The 18,126-nt window shown below is 31.0% G+C and overlaps 2 protein-coding genes across 2 annotated transcripts; both read left to right on the top strand.

Moving 5' to 3' along the window:
• The first annotated feature begins 1,172 nt into the window (after positions 1-1,172).
• Positions 1,173-2,982, top strand: LOC112717827 (transcription factor bHLH143-like). The gene is made up of 3 exons (XM_025769761.1): positions 1,173-1,253; positions 1,580-1,640; positions 2,468-2,982. The coding sequence occupies exons 1-3, from the start codon at positions 1,173-1,175 to the stop codon at positions 2,980-2,982; spliced, it is 657 nt and encodes a 218-aa protein (XP_025625546.1).
• Positions 2,983-7,735: 4,753 nt separating this feature from the next.
• Positions 7,736-16,910, top strand: LOC112716153 (TOM1-like protein 9). The gene is made up of 10 exons (XM_025768022.3): positions 7,736-8,048; positions 8,920-8,998; positions 9,491-9,589; positions 9,684-9,797; positions 10,016-10,191; positions 10,781-10,862; positions 13,580-13,665; positions 14,609-14,800; positions 15,366-15,856; positions 16,177-16,910. The coding sequence occupies exons 1-10, from the start codon at positions 7,948-7,950 to the stop codon at positions 16,794-16,796; spliced, it is 2,040 nt and encodes a 679-aa protein (XP_025623807.1). The 5' UTR covers positions 7,736-7,947; the 3' UTR covers positions 16,797-16,910.
• The last annotated feature ends 1,216 nt before the right edge of the window (positions 16,911-18,126 follow it).

Here is an 18,126-nt window from a genome sequence, read left to right as displayed (position 1 = left end):
CAAACTATATGTGGCTAGACCTTAATTCTTTAGACCTTTCTAGCCTCCTCTAAAATTCATTAACTGTCAATTCCTTGGTCAATCAATTCCAATTAGAAGGTGAAGTTCAAATTCCAGTTTATATGCCACAAAAATTCTAATTACCCAAAAATAAGAGGATTATATGTCACATATCCTGTTAAATCCAAATAATTAAAATTTACGAGAAATTTGTTTTCAAGTTGTTGTTCAAGTAAAGAGCTTTTCCAAGTTTTACAAGAACTCAAATAGAAAAAGGGTCATACTTCCGTTCCACCCACATTCATAAAATAAAGAGCGAAAACAATTCTTAAATTATAAATCCATGCATAAATTAAAATAGAAAAAGCAAGAAAATCAATCCATACAAATAGACAGAGCTCCTAACCTTAAAAATGGAGGATTAGTTGCTCATGGAATGTGGAATGTAAATTTGTATAGAATTTCCTAATGGAATCCCCCTAATGGAATCTACCTAATAGAAGAGAAGTCTCCCCTTTTTATAACAAATCCTAATTAATTTAAAATATAATATTTTAAATTAAGATAATATCTTTTCCTATTTTAAAATCAAATTTGAATTTAAATCAGAATTAACTAACTACTCCGCGTCTTGTAATGTGGGACCACTTGGCTTCACTAGATCCGCGCCTAACTTGGGTGCTAAAATGGGACCCAGAAATCACCACCAGCGGTTTCTGCATTTTTTGCACGTGGCGCATGTCACGCGTACGCGTCAGTCACGCGTACGTATCGATGGTCTTTTCTGCAAGTCACGCGGACACGTCGGTCACGCGTACGCGTCGCTGAGCAAATCTTCAAATCACGTGTACGCGTCACCATGGATATCTCCAAATCACGCGCACGCGTTAGGCACGCGTGCGCGTCGCTCCTCGCAACCATCTCATTTGATTCTTGTGCTGCAGAAACTCCATCAAATCTAGCCGAATGCTACCTAAAATAAATAAAATTGCACAAGACTCAAAGTAGCATCCATATTGGCTAAAAGATAATTAATTCTTTATTAAACTCAACAAATTAGATGCAAATTCACTAGGAAAAGATAGGAAAGGTGCTCACGCATCAAGCGGACGCCACTAGCAGCAACACTTTGGGTGGCACAGGGCATCACAGGGCAAGGCAAAACAACAGCAATGGCAGCCTCGAACAATACCTGTGGCGGTGCAACATCATCCTCCTGTGGTAGCAGTGCTCGACGTTCTCCCGTGACCAAGGTACGGTGGCACGGGCTCCCATATTCTTCGTCACTCTTGCCGAGCTATCTCTCTCTCACTCTGCGTGTGTGTGTTCCTGCTTCGCATCCTTCCCTTCTTTCTCATTTTTTGTCGACGATGGCATCAATGGCTCGCCATCTCTTTCTATTTCTCTCAATGTTTTGTGTTACCTATTTTTACTTATTGAAAATTCCGGCTTCAATTAGCACAAATTGTGTCTGAAGTTTGAATTTTTGGTCATTTGGGTCGTGTAGAAACTTGCAAATTATGCATAGAAAGTTTGAATTCAGAACTTTTAAAGATTTTATTTTTTGATAATTTTGTAGGGAGTGAGTGAAAAAGGGCTATGGAAGCTTTACAAGAGATTGGCAGCTGGTGGTAGTGGAGGTAAAAGGTGTTGGGTTATTAATGGTTAGAGGGTGGTAGGATTTAAGATTATGAGGGGTGGATTTAGGGTTAAAATTAGGATTGAAATAAAAAATGAAAGAAATAATCAAGGGTAAAATTAGAATAAAAATATTGATTAACGGTTGACCGTTTAAATTTAACGGTGACGGTCAAATTGAAGATTAATTCAAATGTTAAGGACAAAATTAAATTGAATTAAATAATAAAAGATATTTTAAAAAAATTTAAAAATGTTAGGAAACGAAAAACATATTTTATCCATAATTTAGGCGGCTCTGGCTAATGGAGCTCTTTATAAAAATTTTAGAGAAAAGGACAAATAGGTCCCTGACCTTTTGCCCCACGGACATTTTCATCCCTAAACATTTGAAAATACTTTTAAATCCCCGACCTTCACAAATCTTGGACGGATGAGTCCCTCCGTCGAATTGCCTCCGTCAGACCCAACAGAAAAGTCTGACGTGGCTCCGTTCGGATGATGTGGCAGGACGGGTTGACACTTGGACTGACTGGAAGGCCACTTTCAAAAATTGGACAATTAAGTCCCTGCACCACTAAACTACGTCGTTTTGTTTTGATCCCTAATCCTTAAATTGATTGCGTTTCTTTTTGGAGGCCAGTGGTGAGGGGCTCAACCTGCATCAACCATGGCTGCTAATGGAGCACCATCAACAAAAGGTACTATATTTCTGCTAGAGAATTTCCTCTAGCTTGTGATATAAATGAGAAGGGATGGACAAGTAGTATGCGTCAAAATGGTCTAGCCAATTGCAGTTTACCAAAAAAGTCTGATAATGATCATGTAGGTCATGAAGAAAGTGAAATGCATGAAGACACAGAGGAAATCAATGCATTGCTTTATTCTGATGATGATGACAGTGATTCTAATGATTGTGATGATAACGAGGTAACAAGTACAGACCATTCCCCTTTGGTTACTAAAAGGACCTATGGTATGCAAGAACAATTTCAACACACAACTGAGGGAGTTGCTAGCTATGATTGGCCTAACAAAAGGCCGAAGCTAGTTGATGGTGACTGCAATAGATCACCACAACCTGTGGACAGTTCCAGTTCGTTAAGACCAAATGAAAACCACGAGTGCATTAGTGATGCTGAATCACAGAATTATTTTGGCGCTGAGAAAGTATGTAAATCAATAGCAGGTGATTTTCAGTTGAAAAAGGACCAGATTCGAGAATTATTGAGAGTTCTTGAGAACTTGATTCCTGGTGCAAAAGGAAAGCAGCTACTTTTTGTCAATGATCAAACTATTGAGTACTTGAAATTTTTGGCGTCCAAAACTCAATACTTGGAGTAAACTATAATTAGCTACTCACTGCCACCCAAGTTCAAGTTTTAGTATGTTGGTTGAAATGGAAAGATGCATTTCTTTGAGCTCTTTTTTAACTTAGTATACTTGGTTGTTTCTTTTCTTTTTGTTTCGGTTGGGAAATAAAGGTACTAATGCTAAAATAGATAGTACTACTCTCTTTACCATTGCAGTTCGAGCAAATTGTGCAATGGGGCTTCAATTCGTTGACCAAATGATTACAATATAGTAGCTTTTGTTGAAGGAGTAAAGGATCATAGATTGAAGGGTATGGAGGCAGTTGTGGCAATATAGTAGCTTTTGTTGATGATGCTCCATTAGCGGCCATGGTTGATGCATGTTGAGCTTCTCACCACTCGCCTTCAGAAAGAAATGCAATCAATTTAAGGATTAGGGATAAAAGCAAAACGACGTAGTTTAATGGTGCAGGGACTTAATTGTCCAATTTTTTAAAGTAGCATTCCAGTTAGCAGTCCAGGTATCAACTCATCATGCCACGTCATCCGAACGGAGCCACGTCAGACTTTTTCGTTGGGTCTGACGGAGGCAATTCGACGGAGGGACTCATCCGTCCAAGATTTGTGAAGGTCGGGGATTTAAAAGTATTTTCAAATGCTCAAGGAGAAAAATATTCGCGAGACAAAAGGTCAGGCACCTATTTATCATTTTTTCAAAATTTTATTAAATACTTTGCCTACATACATATACACAAGTCTTATATAGTTACATATTTTTTTAATAATTAATTTGATACTCAAATACTAAAAATTTCATAAAAACTTAAATTTATGAACAACGAATACTAACAATTTCGTAAAAACTTAAATTTATGTTACTTAAAACAACATGAATTTATATTATGCAAAATTAATATTTTCTAACACCTTTTGACATTTTCTTAAGAAAAAACTTAAATTTATGTATTAAAATTTAGTACTCTTTTTATTATAATTTGTTAGTATTCTTTTTTTAATTTAATTTAATCTTATTAATAAAATTAATAATTGAAATTATAAAAAATATATTTTTAGTTTTTAAGTTAAAATTTAAATAGATATAATTTAAATTAAAATATTATAAATAAAAGTACTCTATTATACATAAATCGTGTCAAGTTTGAGAGGGTTTGTTTTAAACGTTAATCGTGCCAAGCCTTTGTGTTTTAACTCAAAATCACGTGAATTCTTATAGGGTGGGAAGATTTATGCGTTACCTATAACTTTGTATGCCCTGCAACGATTTACTCCCTATTTCCCTAGGTCATCCATGCATAAATTGTTCCTGAGTGGCATGGTTAACATATTATATAATTCTCATGCCGTAACGATTTATATAATACTAAGAAGAAGATATTTACGTTTCAAAATTTGATTTAGGAGAATCCATGATATTGGTTTATTTTATTTAAATAAAAACCCTTAAGTTATAATTTACATAATAATATTTAAAATAATATAGAAGCAAGATTGTAAACATATTATTTAAATTAATTTGATTATGTTATTAATAGTCAAATTTAACATTAATATGGTTAAATGAGTATTGTGTGTATATAATTTCAAAAATATTATATATATACTAAAATCAGTCATTACAATCAATCACCATTTATTTAAGTATAAATAAATATATATATATATATATATATATATATATATATATATATTTAACTCATTTTTAATGTATATTTTGTAATTTAACATATATTTTATACGAAAAAATATAAATAGCCAACTCTTTTTCCCGCCAACAATGTAACAAACCAGCTAACTTTTCATAAAAACCATGATTTTAAATTAACAAACACTCATTTAATTCTCGTTTTACCATTAAAAACACGCTCATTACGTGCCTCTCGTCCTCCATTTCGTGTTCTTCTTTTGATCATTAATTTTGTCGTGACGTGCGTCTCCCTGCTGCCGTCAAATCATTAGCACGTCGTGGGTCTCCACCTGCTGTCGTAATTATGTAGAATTTTATGCACTTGTTCACCAATTCTATAGCAAAATTATGCGCTGCTGATTGGATGATTCTGCATTACTGTTTAAATCTACAATAGCCTCACGTGGAGCACAAATCATCAGTGGCGTCGGTGTCCTCCACGGGCAGCGTCCTTCAATTGATGAAGGAGATTCCAATTTTAGTATTATACGCGATATGTCTATGAATTATCTTTCACATGAAGAAAATTCTGAGCTTGTGAATCTTCTTCCTCTTTAATAGGTTCATAAGATATTTACAACTATTTTTTATGTTTTTTTGTTAAATTTTAGATATTTTTTTGTTATATTTTGGTTGTTCTTTTTTCAATAATTTTGGAAACTTTTTTTTGTTAGTTTTAGATGATTTTTTATTATATATTGAGTGCTTCTTTTATTAAGTTTCAAATGATTTTTTTTTATGTTTTGGATGTTTTTTTTTAATAATTGTAAATGTTTTTTTTTATTAATTAATTTTAGATGATTTTTTATGATGTTTTGGATTCTTTTATTAGATTTCGAATGTTTTTTTTGTTATGTTTCGAATTTTTTTTTAATAATTATGGATATTCCTTTTTGTTACTCGATATTTTTTAAATGATTTGAATATTTATCTTTTGTTAGGTTTCAAATATTTTTTTGTTAGGTTTTTTAATATTTTCTTTTTATAATTTTAGATTTTTTATTAGTTTTTAGATGGTTTTATCGTGATATTTTGGATATTTCTTTTTGTTATGTTTGAGATGTTTCTTTTTATTCATTTTTGGACGTTCTTTTTCTAATACCGGACACGAATGGACAACGAGGAATGGAGGAACAGCGACAAACGACAACCATAGCGACCTGCTCTAAATGATAGTACTGCTAAAGTTCGACGACGACGATGCTGTGACCAAGATTACGCAAACAATGCACACGAAGAGGGCATCGCACGGGAGGGAGTGCAGAGCACGGTGGAGGTAGCACACTGGGGGGACGGCGATGCTGTGACCAAGATGATGCACACAAGGAGGGCAACACACAGGAGGATAGTGCATGGGAGTGCAGAGCACGGCAGAGACAGCGCACTGGGGGGAGGGGAACGTGCGGTGAAGGTTGGGCATAACAGAAGTAGTGTTTTTCTTGGAAAAGAAATATGTGACAGAAGAAAGTGAAATGGTGAAGATTCAAATGAGTCTTTTTTTAGTATAACAGTAAAAGTGAGTTTTGGAATGAATTAGATACTGCTTTTTTGTTTTTTCTTTTTTTTTTTTTGGTGTTTTTACAATCTGACTAGTAAATTGGTTGATATTCTAGTTGGCTACTTGCTAGCATGTTTGATTTTATATTGGTAGTTAATTTTATTATACTCTTTGCATGGTTGATATAATTTATAGTTTATAAAAAGTTAAGCATCAAAATCTTAAACTTCAACGACCTAACATTATAAATAAAGATAAACTACTAAAAATAATAAAAAAATTATATTATTAACAAAAATAATTATAAAAAATGTAAATAATAAATAAATTTTAAATAATTTAAAAATACAATAAAAATAATAAAAAATATTATATTTTTTATAAATGACAAACATGTAATTTTTGTATTTAAGAAATAATTTGTATTTAACTCAAATTTCTTTTAAAAAAATTTAGATGACTATTTTAAAAATATAAAAAAATAAGAACAAAATTAGATCACTATCCAATTTTTTTATTTTAAAAATATGAGAAAAAAATAAATCGATCTTTAACCTTTTATCCTACGGATATTTAAATCTCCAACGATTTAAAAATACATTTAAGTTTCTGACATTCTCAAAATCTAGACACGTTGATTCTTCTGTTCACTTGGGTCGGTCTGGCAGATTTAATGAACAAATTAAACATGACTTCCGTTGTATTGACTTGGTTGATATACGGATGCACGAGTGGGAGAATTTTTAAAATACGATAAATTAAACGCATAAATCAATATGTTCAAATTTTAAAAAAGTCAAAAACTTAAATATATTTTTAAATTTTTAAAAATATACATGTCAATAGATAAAAAAAATTAAAGACCTATTTATACTTTTCTCTAAAAATATCATAGACTATCATTGTATCCAAAAAAATGTTTTGACTAAAATGATCACACGATTTCTGTTTACTTTGCTGTGGAAATGAAAAAACAGTTATCAAGAAAAGAAAGTTTGAAAGATGGAGTCCCATGATTGGCAATATATTAAAAAAATAGATAAAGTACTAATTTAATTTTTAATATTTTGAACGTGTTATTTTTGTTTTAAAAAATTTTGCATATGTTCAGTGTTATTTTTTTGTTAAATTTAATAACTAATAGTTAATAGAATAAATGTGGCCATTAATAATATTATTAATTAAGTGATACTAAAACATAATTAAAAAAATTTTATAATATTTTTTTATTTTTTTTATAAAACTTTAAATTTTAATAATCAATTATTAACATTTTAAAAAAATTATATTAATAATTATTGGTAAATTAATTTTATTTACATTTAAATATTATTAATTTTTTAATATATAAATTATTTGCATCAAATTCGATGATAAAATTGCATTAAATTATTTTAAATTTGTTGACACTAAAATAAAATATTTAAAAATTTTAAAATTAAAATAAAACGTTAAAATATTATGGACCAAATATTAAGATTTGGTCAAAAATAATACTTTTTCCTTTCAAAAATTTCAATTCAAATATCATTTTGATAGTTCCGCATTCCAATTCCTCCTCTACCCTCTAGGCCCTACCTTTTCTCAACGAAATTCAGCTAGCAGCGCATAATAAGAGAGAGAATAATGAGAAACCGTTAATTCCGTTATAACTTATAAACATAAGTCTCTTCATCGCGTCGCCGGAATCGGTCTTCGATCCCATTGGAAAACCAGATTTCCGACACCGGAGGAAAGGAAAGAAGCACCGATCAGATAGAATCGTTGCTGTGGTTATCGCCGACGAAAGAGAAATGGTGAACTCGTTAGTTGAACGTGCCACGAGCGACATGCTGATTGGTCCTGATTGGGCTTTGAACCTTGAAATCTGTGACATACTCAACCATGATCCTGGGTACACCATTTATCTACATTCTTTCTTCATTTGCAATTTTCTTCTTTGTTTTCGTCTCGGAATTATTCACATTTTTTTATGAATGAAATTTTTTGTTATTTATTTTTCTCAAAATCTTCACACTTTCCATTAATTTCTAATTTTCTAGATATGTTGTTGCCTTGGAGGTGAAGTTTTCTGCAGTTACTTATTCTCGGCGATGAATTACGATTTCAATTTTTGCATTACTGGCTTAAAACCAAGGAACAACTATTTTAAAAAATAAGAAATAGTAAAGAAATCTTTTAATTCGACTGTAAATTTAGATACCTAAGAAAATGATTCAGATTATTTTAAATGACAAGAAAAAAGGAGATAAGTGTGAATATTTTTGTTTATGGAGTGCGATCAGCGATGTCTAGAATTGGAATCTAGAATTGGCATATCTGAATTTAGAGTTTTGATATTCAGTATAAACTATTATGGTACAAAACCATTATCACAGAGTGATTTGTGCAATTCACAGGGATTCACACTGTACTTTACTTAAGAATATAATACCATAAAACACTATACTTGGTGAAAACTACACGCAATAAAACTTTGTATCGTTGATTATCCATGAATTTATACATTTCTTATAATTATGTAGTATTTATGTTAAATATAAAAAAATGTATTATTCATGCTCATTGTGAGTGATGTCTTTTGTCATTGGGAGAAAGGTGGTGCCATACTGCCATATCAATTTTCACTTATTCTTGTTTCTTGTGTGCACTTTGTTTGGAGCTTTCACAAGTTGAAATGGAACTCAGTGTACAATATTTTATTTCTCTCTTTCTTGGTTTATACTTCTAGAGTTTGAGAAATCAATTTGGTTATGATTTATCAGGCAAGCAAAGGATGTCGTTAAAGGCATAAAGAGGCGGATTCGAAGTAAAAATCCTAAAGCTCAACTCCTTGCATTAACTGTAAGTAGATATGTTTATGTATCTTTCATGTATGTGTTTTCCTTTTCACATTTATTTTGATTTCAAACTTCGACAAAGTTTGTCACTATTTGAGTTGTGAGGTGCTAGGCTTGAATTGCAAGCAATTAAAATTCTCGTAACATCATTTTGTCACTTCTAGTTTCTATGTGAAATTGAAGTGTTGTCCAGATAGCTTCTTAAATATGGCTTTCTTTGATGTTCCAAAAGTAGGATCAATGTACTAAATTTTGGAGACTTGGAGTTGAGTCGCTAGTGTTCACTGTAAATGGTTAATATCTATTCTTTAATGCGGTTGTTGTGCATTCAGATTGCCTTAGACAGAGTTTCTAATGAAAATAGCATAGTAGCTGTTTAAATTATGTTTCTTTAAATAGGAAGATTTTCTCAATTGTGGATATAACAAACATATTTGTATCATCTTTAACAACAGCAAAAGCTCATTCGGTTTTAAATTGGTGTCTAATACTTTAGTTGCTGGAAACAATTGTAAAGAACTGTGGAGATACTGTTCACATGCATGTTGCAGAGAAAGAGGTTCTTCATGAGATGGTGAAAGTAGCAAGGAAAAAGGTAGACATATCTCTTTTATGTTTCCATATCCTTCCTATCATACATGCTTTCATTTTATAAATTATATTTATGTTATTTGTCATGCCAATTGTAGCCTGATTCTAATGTCAGAGAGAAGATACTGAATCTTATTGATACTTGGCAAGAAGCCTTTGGAGGCCAAAGAGCAAGATATCCTCAATATTATGCTGCATACCAAGAACTGTTGGTAGGTTTACAAACAAGTTATTTTAACTTAATGATCTTATTTCCTTATATATGAACATGGGGGGAATTCTCTAAAAAGTAGTATTTTGCATAATTCTTTCATCTTACTGTTTAGATGGGTTTTCAATGTGAACGGTAACATTCAAAGCACTTGCACATACATTTAAGAATTAGTTTTTGTTTATTTCTTGAATCCTATGAAGTATTTGTCTGTTTCAGCATGCAGGAGCAGTATTCCCTCCAAGATCTGAAAGTTCTCCACCTGTATTCACACCTCTACAAACACGTCCATTGACATCACATCCACAAAATATCCGCAACTTTGATGTGCAGGGGGACACAGCTGGGTCATCATCAACCGGGTCATCAACCGAGGCTGAGTTTCCAACCCTAAGGTGTATTTCTATCTCTTTTTATTATGAGAAATGGACTCAGTTTTCTTATGCTGATCTATATAGTTTTCTATTACTTTCATACTTTCCTTCTATCTTATGATCTTACATTATCGGTAATTACATATAAACCCAATGTAATTGAGTATCATAGCCATATCTACCACCTTGATCACTTGTTTCAGAACTATCTTTTTACTTAGAGCAAATGTCATTTTTAAGCATTTTTTTTTCTCCCAATTGGCCTTGCCTTCTAACTATTTTTCTAACTAAAATTATTGTTAGATCTTGAATATGGTTTGAAGAAGGAATCGATTTCTATTCCTGGATTCCAACTTCTGATAGGTATTTAGATTTTAAAGAGAGATGAGAGAGAGAAGGTACTTTATGTACTAATTTTTTTACGAAAGATCAGACTACCAAAAACAACTATTATGATGATGACTATGATGAGGATGATAAAAAAACTATGACATATAAGGAAATGAGTTTAATTAACATGTTAAAGATTATCAATGAAAAAAGTTCTATAAAATTTTCTACCAACAATGCTCTTATCCTATATTTTTTTAATTGACCTTTTTATGTCCAGTTTGTCTGAGATTCAAAACGCACGTGGTATCTTGGATGTTCTTGCAGAGATGCTGAATGCAATAGACCCTGGAAATAAAGAAGTAAGTTATTCAGTTCAATTGTTCAAATTATGGTGCTTATTTGTGTGTGATGCTTAAGACTTCTATAGATAAATCTAATTCTTCAATTGAAGAATATATTTGTAAATCCTAATAACATTTCATAGCAAAATGAAACAAATCCAAATCAGTATATTCACCATTTGGTGTGACTTTGACCAATCTATTATAGACTATTATTATAAATATGAAGTCTGGTATGTTATTAAATTATGGTCTAATCTAAAATATATTAGAAGAACGTATGAAATATAAATAAAGCATTATTAAAAAAACACATTTAAATTTATAATAAAATTATGTAATAATAAATAATTAAAAATACTCAAAAGTTTAAACTCCATTCATTATACTTTTTAAATTCTAACATAATTGTTAATATATATGCTCAACTTAAGTGACCAATTAGATTTTTAAAGGTAAAGTATATCTTTTGTCTCTAATATTTTTGAAAATTTTTAAAATTATCCTTAACATTTTATTTGATTCAATTTTGTCTTTAACGTTTTAAATAAGTTTAAATTCTACCTGTGCCTTCAATTTTTTAACCGTCAATAATTAATGAATATTTTTCTTCCAATTTATTTTTATTCAAAATTTTAATTTTAACTTCAATCTACTTAAAAATTATAACGGTTTCACTAGATAGATAACGAAAAATATGAACAATATAAACAATAGACTACACATAAATATTAAAAAAGTGTATTATCCATCCTTACTTTCAATTACACCTTTCTCCTTTTCTATTACCCTATTTTCATCGCAGTCACTCCACTCTCTCCTTCCCTGTCACCGTCAATGTCGTTGACAGCGCTGCAATAAAAAGAAACATCCATATACAATAAAAAACAACATTCATCGAATTTAAAGCAACATCCATCGAACTTAAAGAAACATTTATGCACAATAAAAACTAAACATCTATGTACAACAAAAAAAAGACATCTATGAGGCTATATGACATGATTGATAGAAGGTGAAGGATACCCCACGTCGCAAAAGGAGAAAAAAAAGTTTGATATCGGCGGAGGGGCACCATGGAGGATGACGATGCAAGGGGTGTTGCAATCGTGTCTTCGACGCGACTTCTCCCTACAGTAGCGACGTGAAGCCCAACGATATAGCAGCAACGACAGAGGGCAGAGGCAATCCCCATGGCGCGATGGAGGCGCAATGAGGCTGGACTGCGTGTGGCGGTTGCGGACGCATGAAGGAGCCGAAACGCATGACAACGGGCTACACCACAGGCCACTAAACATAAAAAGGCATATTATTCATCCTTACTCCTAATTATACCTTTCTCCTTTTCCATTATCCTATTTTTTTCGCAGCCACTCCACTCTCCTCTCCCCTATCACACTGTCAATGTCGCTGGAAACACGGGACCTTAGCGCCGCAATAAAAAGAAACATCCATGTACAATAAAAAGCAACATCCATAACCAAGTTGGGTTGGTCTAGTGGTTAGCTCACTAGTCCGCTTAAGCAAGTGTCAGGGGTTCGAATCCCGCCTTGTGCATGCAGCAATCCATTGGCCAATGGCAAACCCTTAAATGGAGATCAGTACCACGACGAATTAGTCCTTGACCTGTCGGATTGAGGGATACCGTGGGAAACCAAAAAAAAAACAACATCCATTGAACTTAAAAGAAACATCCATGTACAATAAAAAAACATCTATGAGACTGTGCGACGTGATTGATAGGTGGAGGGTGTCCCGCATCGCAGAAGGAAAAAAAGAAGAAGACCGACGATGGAGGAATTGATGGGATTGGGATAAGATTATAATTTTTAAGTAGATTGGGGTTAAAATTAAAATTTTGAATAAGGATGAAATTGAAAAAAAAAATATATTAATTATTGACTGTTAAAAAAGTTTATTGCAAATATAAAATTGAAATTTATTTGAGATGTTAAAGATAAAATTGAATCAAATTAAATGTTAGAAATAATTTTAAAAAATTTTAAAATCGTTAGGGACAAAAAGCATATTTTACCCGATTTTTTAATATTTAAATGTGTTGGTAGGGGTGAAAATTAATCGAATTAACGGTTTGCAGGCTAAAACTTAACTGTGCCTAGAAGCTATCGGGAAGGGATATATTAATTTGGGTTAGTTCTGATAACAGAATAAAATAAGATATTGAGAACAAAATATAAAGAACAAAAATATAAAATTAGTGTTCTTGTATTTTATTTAGCGATAAAATAAAATAAATTATGAAAGAATAATTTATTTTTATTTTTTATTCTAAAAATTTAAAAAAATATAATTATAAAAAATTAATAAAATAAATAAATTATAGTTTTTGTTAATATTTTTTATATTTTTTTTAAAGATGAATATAAAATATATTAGTTCCATATCTCTAAATATAATATTTTTATTTATATCTTATTTATTAAATATAATTTTATTTGAGTATTCTGTACATGTAAACAAACATAAGCCAGGACAGTCAAAAAAAAAAAAAAAAGAAGCATAAGCCAGGTGACCTATATTTGATATATGAGTATCATTTATTTATGTTGTTACTATTATCTTCCGCTTGAATTATCTGTTATGAACCACTTGCAAATATGTAAATTTAGAGTTTAAACCATAAAACTCAAGGACCGATGATTATCATGTTTTAAATTTAAAACAAAAAGAAAGAAAACTGACATATCATGTATAACCTCTAATTTTATTTTCAGGGGCTTAGACAGGAGGTTATAATTGAATTGGTGGGCCAGTGCAGAACTTACAAACAGAGAGTGGTACATCTTGTTAACTCAACTTCGTAAGGCCTAATGTCCCTTTTCCGTGATATTATGCAACAAAATTGGTTTTTTTTTTTTTTTGGTGACGCAAAATTGGCTTTATTATCCTATTCTTAACTTTTTTTTTCGTTTTTTAAAAAAATACCTATTTTTAACTATAAAAAATTTAAACGTGGACAAAATTAATAATAAAAGAATAAAATTAATTTTTATTTATTAAAAAATATTATATTTAACAAAAATAATTAATCATTAATTTTTTATTAATTTTATTTAAAAAGTTAAAATATCTAAATTATTTTCATTTTTTATTATTTTCGATCTTATAAATTCTTCAACTCAACTCTCTATTAACGTTCAACTTTTAAACACCATTATTATATGACCATCACAAGTTCACAACCGTTACCAACATTACCATCAACACAACGCAACAACAAATAGCAACAGAAAGAATGAGACAAAAGGAGATAAATAACATTGATAAATAGAGTATGCACTTTTTGAGAATAACGACGAGGCAAATAGAGTAGACAGGAATAATTTGGACATTTTAATTAATTTTTATTGAAATTAATAAAAAAATTAACAATTAGTTTTTTGTTAAGTATAATTTATTTTTTATTAGTACAATATTAGTTTTATTTTTTTATAGTTAATTTTGTCGGTGTTTAAATTTTTTATGGTTAAATTTTTTTTTTTGAGTTGTGTTAATTCCACTATTTTTAATACACCTTTATGTGTACTGAATACTTTCTATTTTTAGATATAAAAATAGATATAATGAAAAAATTATACGCAATAACTGATGTCTATGGTTTCTAAAAAGAAAATTATACAACTTAAGGTATACTAAAAAATGGTGCAAGTATAATTTTTTTTAATTGTATTTCTAGTAGTTTCTCTTCAAATTCAAAGAAAACAAACTGGTATATTAACTTTTTTTATATTTAATTTTTCCAGTGATGAGTCACTCCTATGCCAAGGTCTAGCTCTTAATGATGATCTACAACGTGTACTGGCCAAGCATGAATCCATTGCTTCAGGAACTTCTAATCAAAAGGACAACGAGAAACCAAAGCCTTCAACTCCTGGAGCACTTGTTGATCATCCTCTGGTTGATACTGAAGATGGTGGTAAACAAAGCGATGAGAGGTAATCGGGTCTCCATTAGCATAATTAAAATCCATGTAATTAATTATTGGATGCTATCTTTTTGGAGTTTTAGAAATTTTGGATAATTTCTAGTAGAGTAATAATGTTTTATTGTAAAATTAAGGTTTTTAAAATTCTATTTTATTCTTTCACTTATATTCTTTAAATTTGCACATAGATGATGGAAATGCTATTTTATTTTTGTGTTTGATTTCATAAATTAGTACTGTACTAATCAGTTATAAAATCTTGTATTTGATTAATTAGGTCATAGATTTTTGCTTTGGTTGCAAAATTTGATATTACTTCATGCATGAAGCCGATATATGAATTATTACGACCAATTTTCTGGTACTTTTTAAAATCATGTCAAAATTGTTGAATTTGATCTTGATAAATAAATTTGGAAAAGTTGTCAGTGTAAGATTTACTGACGCAATTAATTTTTGATACCGTAGACAACAGCATGAATTATATACCAACTTTCTTCGACAATAAGGTGACGTGTTTGCATAGTTCCTTCAGGTTATATATATCTTCATTTTATTTTACTTTATGTTTGCAGATTACCATCTAATGCTGAAGCTGAGTCCCAGCCATTCAACCAATTACTACTTACTGCACCCCCAACAGCAAATGGTTCTGCTGCCCCTTTGAATGTTAATGCCAAATGGGACCTACTCAGTGGTGATGACTATAACTCATCACCTAAAGCTGATAACTCACTTGCTCTTGTTCCTCTAGGAGAACAGCAGCCAGCCAGTCCAACGCCTCATCAGAATAATGCACTTGTTCTTTTTGATATGTTCTCTAATGGTAACAATGGACCTGCTCCAATTCTTGGCCAACCAAATTCATTATCCCCCCAATTTCATCACCAGACATTCATATCTCAAGGCATATTTTATCCCAATGTAAATATGCCAAATGTGGGATCACCTCGTTATGAGCAACAATCATCACCATTTGCACAAACCACAGCTCCTATTTGGAATAATTCTCAGGCCCAACAACAACATCAACAACAACCACCACCACCAAATTCACCAGCTTATGGTACACCTAGTGATTCTTTATTTGGTTAAATTCTTTCACAACAAGTACTCTTTTTCCTTAAGCAATTGTTATGATATATAATGAAGTTTGACCTATAATTTTCACTATTTTTTTAGATGAACCATATTAGGTATACATAAAAAATTAAGTCACTAAATTAATTATTAATATAAAATACATATTAAAATACAAAATATACATTAAAAATGAGTTAAACTACATATATGTTTATACACAAATATATAGCTGATTTTTTGTATGCGCGTATCATTTTTTTGTTTTTTGATATTATTACATCACTCATGTTTTTATGGCTATAGGCACACAAAGTGGTGGATCATTTCCGCCGCCACCTTGGGAAACAACCGAAAATGGTAGTCCTACAGCAGCAGGCAACCAATATCCACAACCGTTACAGGTCACTCAAGTGGTTATGACACATGTACAGAATGCTGGTACGCATGGTCAAGGACTACCTCAGCCAATGGGGAATGATCAAGCTATCAGTATGTATATGCAGCAGCCAAATGCAAATACCTATATGTCAACAATCAATAACAATAATGTTGGTCAAAGCAATCAGCAATTCCCTCAGCAGATTCAAGGTGTTCCTAGTGGTGCTTACATGTCTATGGTTCCACATCAAATGCAAAATGGCAACATGGCTTACATGTATCCACAACAAATGTACGGCAACCAATTCGTCGGATATGGTTACGGTCAGCAGCAACAAGGGGTTCAATATGTTGAGCAACAGATGTATGGTTTATCTGTGAGTGATGACAATGGTATGAGAAACTCTTACCAAGTTTCTGCTACTTCTTATGTGCCATCTGGAAAACCTTCAAAGCCAGAGGATAAGTTGTTTGGGGACCTTGTTGATATGGCTAAAGTGAAATCCCCTAAAACAACTGCTCCTGATCGAGCTAGTAACACCTAGAACTGTTAGGTTTGCATCTTTAACTTTGTTTGCCACATGTTCTCCTCATTCTTTTTCTTTAATATTTTACACTTTTCTATATCTAGTATTTAATATATCAATATTTTTATTTTATTATTTTATAATCATTTTCCTATTTTGTGGTGCTTGGCTAGAAAATTATGTTAGATTTGTACATAATTTGTTCCAGAGAAAAACACTTGAGATTGAGGATGAGAATTCATTTTTTCTTTTGGTACAAAGACGGTGAGAATTCATGAAATAAGCCTTTTTAGCATTTTTTTTTCAATTTAAAAGATAACTAACATAGTTCCGTATTTTAAAATTTTTTCATGTAACATTTACACGCGGCCATAAAAGTAAAAGAAAAAAAAGAAAAAGACACCCACCAATCTCTGTGTATGTTTTAAAAAGGTGAAGATCGCATTGAAAAAGAAGAAAAAATTATGGCAGAAATTATACTTAGAAGGATTATCGCTCTTTGGATAGGTTTATAAGTGATTTTTTTTAACTTTTAACTTATGAAAATGTGTAGTATTAATGTTTGGTACAATTTTAAAAATAAAATTACAATTTTTTAAAAAGCTATTTTATTGCTTAAAGAGAAATTAAAAAAAAATGACTTCTCTCATAATAAAAAAATTTTTATTACTTTTTTTTAAATAAGTACTTTTAGAACTAAAAAAACCAAACACAAAAAACTTATTTACAAGTTACTTCTAATATAAGTATTTATTGTTTAAGCTATTTTTTCAAAAATAATTTAATTAAGTTATTTACCTAAATTAGACCTAACTGTAGCCTATGGCATTTTAAAGATGTACTATTCCTTATATTTAAATTAACAAATTATAAACTAGACTTAAACCAACTAAGTTGAATTTAATTAATTTAAACTTATTTTCAATCTTAAAAATACAAAGAGTAAAGTACTAAGAATTATTCTTCACATCGAAGCAATTTTACTATTTCAGCATCCAAGTTTATCCAAATAATTTAGAGGCACGCGCTTCTTCTTTTTCCCTGTTCTTCTTCTTCTTCTCCTCCTCCTCGCGCTCGTTTATGCACAGAGTGTCTTCTTCTTCTTCGCCTTCTTTTATTGTTGTTACTGCTGTATTTTTTTTCTTTTCCTCCTTCTCTCCCTGCTGTATTTAATGATTTCAATTCATTCTAAATATAATTTCAATTCATTTCAGAATATAATTTCAGTTTATTTCCGAGTGAATTATTTTGTTATGATTCTTCTTGTTTCACTATCTTGAGGAGAATAAAACCAAGAAAAAGAGAAGAAAAAAAAGAAGAAATAAAAAGAAAAAATTCCTCAAAACTT

The sequence above is a fragment of the Arachis hypogaea genome, chromosome 10, assembly GCF_003086295.3.
Source record: "Arachis hypogaea cultivar Tifrunner chromosome 10, arahy.Tifrunner.gnm2.J5K5, whole genome shotgun sequence".
NCBI classification, from domain to species: Eukaryota; Viridiplantae; Streptophyta; class Magnoliopsida; order Fabales; family Fabaceae; genus Arachis; species Arachis hypogaea.
Note: the sequence above shows the minus strand (reverse complement) of the source record. Positions and strands in the feature narration are given on the sequence as shown.

What these genes read in the sequence shown, in the direction of transcription:
- LOC112717827 (XM_025769761.1), top strand. Translation starts at nt 1,173, where the DNA reads ATGGCAGCCTCGAACAATACCTGTGGCGGTGCAACATCATCCTCCTGT. An exon ending in GACGTTCTCCCGTGACCAAG is followed by an intron (nt 1,254 to 1,579) that starts GTACGGTGGCAC and finishes ATAATTTTGTAG; the next exon opens with GGAGTGAGTGAAAAAGGGCT. An exon ending in GGCAGCTGGTGGTAGTGGAG is followed by an intron (nt 1,641 to 2,467) that starts GTAAAAGGTGTT and finishes ATGATCATGTAG; the next exon opens with GTCATGAAGAAAGTGAAATG.
- LOC112716153 (XM_025768022.3), top strand. Translation starts at nt 7,948, where the DNA reads ATGGTGAACTCGTTAGTTGAACGTGCCACGAGCGACATGCTGATTGGT. An exon ending in TGAAAGTAGCAAGGAAAAAG is followed by an intron (nt 9,590 to 9,683) that starts GTAGACATATCT and finishes TGCCAATTGTAG; the next exon opens with CCTGATTCTAATGTCAGAGA. An exon ending in GCTGAGTTTCCAACCCTAAG is followed by an intron (nt 10,192 to 10,780) that starts GTGTATTTCTAT and finishes TTTTATGTCCAG; the next exon opens with TTTGTCTGAGATTCAAAACG.